The sequence below is a fragment of the Eurytemora carolleeae genome, unplaced genomic scaffold (assembly GCF_000591075.1).
Source record: "Eurytemora carolleeae unplaced genomic scaffold, Eaff_2.0 scaffold99, whole genome shotgun sequence".
Lineage (NCBI taxonomy): Eukaryota > Metazoa > Arthropoda > Copepoda > Calanoida > Temoridae > Eurytemora > Eurytemora carolleeae.
The window spans coordinates 239,567-246,774 of NW_019396154.1; the positions used below are offsets into that span (position 1 = coordinate 239,567).

At 34.3% G+C, this 7,208-nt stretch overlaps 1 protein-coding gene across 2 annotated transcripts; it reads left to right on the plus strand.

The window, feature by feature from the left end:
• The first annotated feature begins 268 nt into the window (after positions 1–268).
• Positions 269–5,367, plus strand: LOC111696646 (uncharacterized). 2 transcript variants are annotated; one of them, XM_023466320.1, is made up of 5 exons: positions 269–926; positions 1,081–1,199; positions 3,138–3,200; positions 3,951–3,981; positions 5,121–5,367. In XM_023466320.1, the coding sequence occupies exons 2-5, from the start codon at positions 1,082–1,084 to the stop codon at positions 5,299–5,301; spliced, it is 393 nt and encodes a 130-aa protein (XP_023322088.1). In that variant the 5' UTR covers positions 269–926; position 1,081; the 3' UTR covers positions 5,302–5,367. The 2 variants fall into 2 exon arrangements, with proteins under 2 accessions (XP_023322088.1, XP_023322089.1); XM_023466321.1 differs by lacking the exon at positions 3,138–3,200.
• The last annotated feature ends 1,841 nt before the right edge of the window (positions 5,368–7,208 follow it).

Here is a 7,208-nt window from a genome sequence, read left to right on the forward strand (position 1 = left end):
CTGCAATAAATATTGGGTTTTTTGCAAATGCCATTTTTTCAGTTTATTGAAGTAAAGCCAAAGGGCTTTCCAAAAACGTATCAAATGTTATAGAATTGTATCACAATAAGAAAAAAGAAGGGGGGCAATTTGACCCCCCCCCCCTCCGAGAACCAGTCATGAAACCAGAGTTCAGTATAAATAGGATTAACATGCTTTTGTCTTTTTTACCACCTCGTTTAATTAACGTCTTTTCCTATTATATTGTTCCCTCTCTGAGACCATATTCTGTATCCGGTCTTATGTTGTACATCCATATATACTGTATCCGGTCTTATGTTGTACATCCATATATTCTGTATCCGGTATTATGTTATACATCCATATATACTGTATCCGGTCTTATGTTATACATCCATATATTCTGTTTCCAGTCTTATGTTATACATCAATATATTCTGTATCCGGTCTTATGTTATACATCCATATATTCTGTATCCGGTCTTACGTTGTACATCCATATATTCTCTATCCGGCCTTACGTTGTACATCCTGTTCTCTGCACGCATAGTGAAGTGAAATCTCTATATAAAGACTAATCATAACATATTCATTATTATTTCAAAAAATCGTCACACAACATGGATATATGTAACACTGCAGCTATCTATCTATCTCATTTATTTCTATCTATCTATCCCCTTTTCTTTCCTGTAATATTCTTTGCTTGGTTTATTTTTCCTGCCGGGTTCAGTCTGTTTTTAAACTTAGTTGTAAAATCATGCTTATTCATGACTAGAGACGGCAGTACATTTTATGGAATTCATGACTAGAGACGGCAGTACATTTTATGGAATTCGTGACTAGAGACGGCAGTACATTTTATGGAATTCATGACTAGAGACGGCAGTACATTTTATGGAATTCGTGATTTAAACAAGTTTAAGGTACTATAGTGGTTAAACATCGTTAATGACGTAATTATATCATTAATATTGTACTATTATTATCATCATTATTGTTATTTTATAATGATTTCTATTTTACCATGATTTTTCTCATTATCAATATTGTTATAATCATAAAATCTAGTTTGTATAGAATGGGGAATGCTCTGATAACCTACTGGAACTCTGTATCTAGTTCTATCTCTAATATAACAACAGCAACATGGTCTGGGATATCCTATCCGTTCACTTGGCCTTCAGCCTCAGCATCAGGTAGGACCAAAGGTCAATAGTCGAGTTCATTAATAGAGGTCAATACTAGAGGTAAATACTAGAGGTAAATACTAGAGGTCAATACTAGAGGTCAATACTAGAGGGCAATACTAGAGGTCCATACTAGAGATCAATGCTAGAGGCCAATACTAGAGGTCAATACTTGAGGTCAATACTAGAGATCAATACTAGAGGTCAATACTAGAGATCAATGCTAGAGGTCAATACTAGAGGTCAATATTAGAGGTCAATACTAGATGTCAATACTAGATGTAAATACTAGAGGTCAATACTAAAGGTCAATGCTAGAGGTCAATACTATAGGTCAATTTCTTGAGGTCAATACAAGAGGTCAATAGTAGAGGTCGATACTAGAGAGCAATACTAGAGGTCAATTCTAGATGTCAATACTAGAGGTCGATACTAGAGGTCAATGCTAGAGGTCAATACCTGAGGTTAATACTAGACGTCAATACCAGAGGTAAATACTAGAGGTAAATACTAGAGGTCAATACTAGAGGTCGATACTAGAAGTCAATACTAGATGTCAATACTAGAGGTCAATAATAGAGGGTTATAGTAGAGGTCAATAGGAGAGGTAAATAGTGGAGATCAATAGTCAAGGTCAACAGTTGAGGTCAATAATAGATGTGAATATCAATAATAGATGTGAATAGTCAAGGCCAATGCTAGAAATTAATATTGGAAGTCAATAACAGGTGTCGTCAGTGGAGGACAATAGTAAAGGTCAAAATAGAAAAAAGAAAGGAAAGGAGTTTATGAGAATTTCGGTACCAGTACAAACGTCGGACCCACAAACGTCGGACGGTACAAACATAAGACTTACGAACGTCGGACAGTACAAATGTCGGACCAGTACAAACGTCGGACCAGTACAAACATCGGACCAGTACAAACGTCAGACTGGTACAAACGTCGGACCAGTACTAACTTCGGACGGCTACATTTATAAGGAAAAACGTCGGACCAAGGAGGAGAAAAAATATATTTGAATTTTCAGATTGAAATCCTTGTAAATTCGCAATTTTCTCTCAAAAAAATTCCCATTTTTTTTGTTAAAAATTCATAATTTCACAAAGTCTGGATGCATGGACGAGGAGACTGCTAACTAGATTGAGGCACCTACTTGATTCAAATCAGTATGGTTACAAAGAAGAAACCCAACAAAACCTATTACCAATGCATTCAAAGGAAAAACAATTCTTGTCCTGCAGGAGCAGTTGTAAATAATGAGAATGATAAGATTATCAGTTTCCTGGGAGAGCATACTCATGACAGTGATCTTTTGAAGAAAAGAGTACGTGAAATAGAAAAACAAGTAGTTAAAGAAAGCTCTGGAAATATAGCAATAAGTCCACGAACTGTTCTTGGAAACATCTACAACATCGGGTTGCAAAGATATAGGGATTAAACTGTATGATCTTGTAGAATTCATAGATTGCAATTTTTTAAAACAATGGTTCATTCAAAATCTACCAAGTCCGACGTTTTTTCTTATAAATGTACGTAACCGTCCGACGTTTGTACTGGTCCGACGTTTGTACCAGTCCGACGTTTGTACTAGTCCGACGTTTGTACTGGTCCGACGTTTGTACTGTCCTACGTTTGTGGCGTCCGACGTTTGTACTGGTACCGTTAAAAGTGTTCAATAGTGGTGGAAGTCAAAGTAGATGTCAATAGTTGAGGACAATAGGTGGGGTCAATATGCGAAATGAGCAGAAGAGGTAATCACTAAGGTCAATATTGAAGGTCAGAATTAGAGGTTAATATAGAGTTCAAAGGTTTGCATTGATGTCTTAATCCCTAATTACCGAAATTTACGAAATTAAGTGGTTTTTTTTTACCTTTTCCATAAAAGTGTTTAAATTTATTTTTATTAATTTTTTTTAGCTTTTGTTATTTATAAATTATAATTAGGTAGTTATCATATGCTGCTGTGGAATACTGAGTGTAGGTTTTGTGATCTTATTCAGCCAACTGGTTTGTTATTTTCTTTTCCTATTCAACCAACTGGTTTGTTATTTTCTTATCTTATTTAACCAACTGGTTTGTTATTTTCTTATCTTATTCAGCCAACTGGTGCGTTATTTTCTGATCTTATTTAACCAACTGGTTTGTTATTTTTTTATCTTATTCAACCAACTGGTTTGTTATTTTCTTGTTTTATTCAACCAACTGGTTTGTTATTTTCTTATCTTATTTAACCAACTGGTTTGTTATTTTTTTATCTTATTCAACCAACTGGTTTGTTATTTAGATTATCTTTTTCAACCAACTGGTTTGTTATTTTCTTATCTTATCTAACCAACTGGTTTTTTTATTTTTTCTATCGTATTCAACCAACTGGTTTGTTATTTTCTTATCTTATTCAACCAACTGGTTTGTTATTCAGTTTATCTTATTTCAACCAACTGGTTTGTTATTTTGTTTATCTTATTCAACCAACTGGTTTGTTATTTTGTTTATCTTATTCAACCAACTGGTTTGTTATTTAGTTTATCTTATTCAACCAACTGGTTTGTTATTTAGATTATCTTATTCAACCAACTGGTTTGTTATTTTGTTTATCTTATTCAGCCAACTTGTTAATAATCTTTATTCTTGCTAGGCCATTTTTAGATTTAGATTTTTTTCTCTACTTGATTCTTTTAAGTAGAGAGAGCGCTTTTTTTGATATAAAGATATAAATGAAGAGATTAAATTCAAACTATAAAAGTAAATTATTTGCAGGAACCTGGGTCGGAAGATTCTTAAATTACAGGTTAATCACAAAATCATAAAAAAATATTATCACCTAAAAAAAGAATTTCATTAGTTTTTGGAAATATTTTTTTCTTATTTTAATTGTCCCTTTTCCCCAAAAAAAATACTACAGTGGACCATAAATCTTTGGAATAAAAGACGACATTTTAGGGGCGTAAATAAGGATTCTGTAGGGGGGTATATTTTTTTTAATGTGGTACGCGAAGCGCGCCGAATTTTTTTTATACCCACCCCTAGAATTTTTTTACCTCCGGAAGAGCATTATACTTAATTTGACATATAGTGGAAGTACGCTACTGCATTAAAAACTCGATTTTTGGGTAAAATTTATCTATGTTACTTTGATAAAGTTGATTGAGTAAGATTAGCTGCGCGAAGAGCAAAATGTTTTAAATATTTTTCCTAATAATTAATGGTAATCATGGACATGGAGAATGGAGATCAAGTTACTAAACGGGGATATTTGTGTCCCCAATTCTAGGGGGGAGTAATTACCCCCAGGATTCTAGGGGGTGGGGGGGGAAGTAACCCCAATAACCCCCCTTATTTACGCCACTGCGACATTTTATAAATCTATTGTGTTTTGGATGCTGTTCTAAAGAAAAATGTTACCAGTAGCATTAGAATGAACTTATCAAGTGAACACTGCACAATTGCTGTGTTTCGTGTTCTTTGATAATTAAAATCATAACTTGAATCTATAGAGTGGTCTTCCTTATTCCCAGTTGTTTGAGTCCCGCTGAAAAGCTGATTTAAAACACCATTAAAAAATTTTTTTGAATGTATTAACGAACTAGAGTTCACAAAGGATGATACTTTAGAGACGACTGTACGGAATTCATATTGTGTGTATCCTAATATTTAAACGATTTTCTGCAACTGTAAACTTGATTTCTTTATTTAACCTTGGGGTCGTGATATTATCTGAGCTTCATGTCGTCTTTGCAGTCTCATCCTGTAAGTGCACATGAATCACCGCAGTCCGGAATTTATGAAGAGAGAAAGTTAAATGAACAAAGTACGAATAGTTTAGCTATACTTGAACTTGAGATGGGTTAACTTATAGTTAAACTCACCGTACCCAGTTCTCAGTAACAAACTAGTACTTACTTCCAACCTTAAAAATCATGATTTCAGGAAGAAAAGAGAAGATCCATCCACTAGATTCAGACAAAGTATCATACAATCCCTAAGGTTTCCGTCCTACCCGGAGAAGGTTCAGACCAGGGTAGGGCGAGGAGAAGAACAGGTTCAAGAGAAGGTTAAAATCCCGGAACAAAAAAGCGGAAGAATCCTGTGGAGCAAACTCGGATTTTAAGTTTTGAATATACATGTTTTCTGGACGCCATAATCAAAATATATGTTAAGTATTTAGCAAAATAAAGAAATATTTGGACTATTTTAGCGTTAAGGAAGAATTAATATACAGGGTGTCCCAATAAACATGAGAATTCAGTGAAAACTTCTATATCGTCTTTGTTATGAATTATTGTAATACCTAATTTCTAAAACCATCATATTTTTATGTCTGCTGGAGTTTATTTAATGAAAACGGTAAATGGCTGTAAAGATGTGTCCATGATGTTTCTGTAAGATGAACAGTGAAGACGGACAAGTTTACTCTGTTTGCAGTATACTTTTGTTTGACTATAGATACAACCGTATGCAGTCAAAACAAAAAACAAACAAATTTTAAACATAGCAGACGAAAATCTTACGGATTACAGATTTCTCGGATTCAGTCAAAGACGATATAGAATTCGTCAGTGAATTCCCATGTTTATTGGGACACCCTGTATATGTTTGTAAAATATAATGACATAATTCAAAAAGCCATATGTATGGGAGAAGAGGTGTTGGGCGTGGGAAACATAAGATTCAGGAGATTCAGGAAGGATCAGAAGGAAAGAATTTGATATAGAAGAGTTAAAGTTGGATAGGACAAGGAAGAAAATACAAGAAGGATGCATTCAAGAAGGTTAGGGAAGAGAACTACAAGAAGGATAGAACAAGGAAGAGAACTACAAGAAGGATAGAACAAGGAAGAGAAGTACAAGAAGGATAGGACAAGGAAGAGAAGTACAAGAAGGATAGAACAAGGAAGAGAAGTACAAGAAGGATAGGACAAGGAAGAGAAGTACAAGAAGGATAGGACAAGGAAAATAAATAAAAGAATTGGATAGGACAAGGAAGAGACATACAAGAAGGATAGGACAATGAAGAGACATACAAGAAGGATAGAACAATGAAGAGACATACAAGAAGGATAGGACAAGGAAGAGAAATACAAGAAGGATAGGACAAGTAAGAGACATACAAGAAGGATAGGACAAGGAAGAGACATACAAGAAGGATAGGACAATGAAGAGACATACAAGAAGGATAGGGCAAGGAAGAGAAATACAAGAAAGATAGGACAAGGAAGAGAAATACAAGAAGAATAAAACAAGGAAGAGAAATTCAAGAAGGATAGGGCAAGGAAGAGAAATACAAGAAGGATAGGACAAGAAAGGAGAAAAGGACGTGGTTAACTAGTAACTTTCTTTAATAATAAATTAGTATAATCATTATTATCGCAATTTGTGTTAGTACACTGTAGATTTCTCGAAAATATTCAAAATTTCATTGTTCAATTTTTAACACATATTTCCTCGTATCTACTTCACACTTTTACATTGTTTACTTAATTAATTATGCAGTGAGGTAATTAACATCACTTAATTACCTCATAATGTTAGAGTGGTGGGGGGAGTTTTAATTTACTTGGCTCTTTAATTTCTCCATATTTTAACATATTATTCAGCGCAAAATACAGGGCTACAATTACAGGGGACATTAGTTCAAAAACTAACCAATTGTTTCCCCTGAAATACCCAGTTTTCTTGAGACTTAAAGGGAGTGTTCGCGAAAAATGAAAGGGGGTATAGGCTTAATGCGATAAAAAAGCGCTTTTGATCGCTACTAATCTTACTTATATCTGTTGCGGCTATAAGGAGAAAATTGTTAAAGAATAACTTAGCGCCCATACAAATTAAGAAAATTGCAACATACTACTTAGACCGTAAAAAATCAATTTAATTTCAAACACATCATTGAGAAATTACAACCTTTAGTCATCGATTACCTTTCGCCACATTAGAAGTAAGATTAGTAGCGATCAAAAGCGCATTTTTATCGCACTAAGACTATACCCCCTTTCATTTTTCGCGAACACTCCCTTTAAGC

Bases quoted from the DNA above. Each gene is read 5' to 3' on its own strand.
- LOC111696646 (XM_023466320.1), top strand. From the start codon at position 1,082: ATGGGGAATGCTCTGATAACCTACTGGAACTCTGTATCTAGTTCTATC. The intron at 1,200-3,137 runs GTAGGACCAAAG...AATTATAATTAG, and splicing joins GCCTTCAGCCTCAGCATCAG to GTAGTTATCATATGCTGCTG. The intron at 3,201-3,950 runs GTTTGTTATTTT...AATTATTTGCAG, and splicing joins TGATCTTATTCAGCCAACTG to GAACCTGGGTCGGAAGATTC.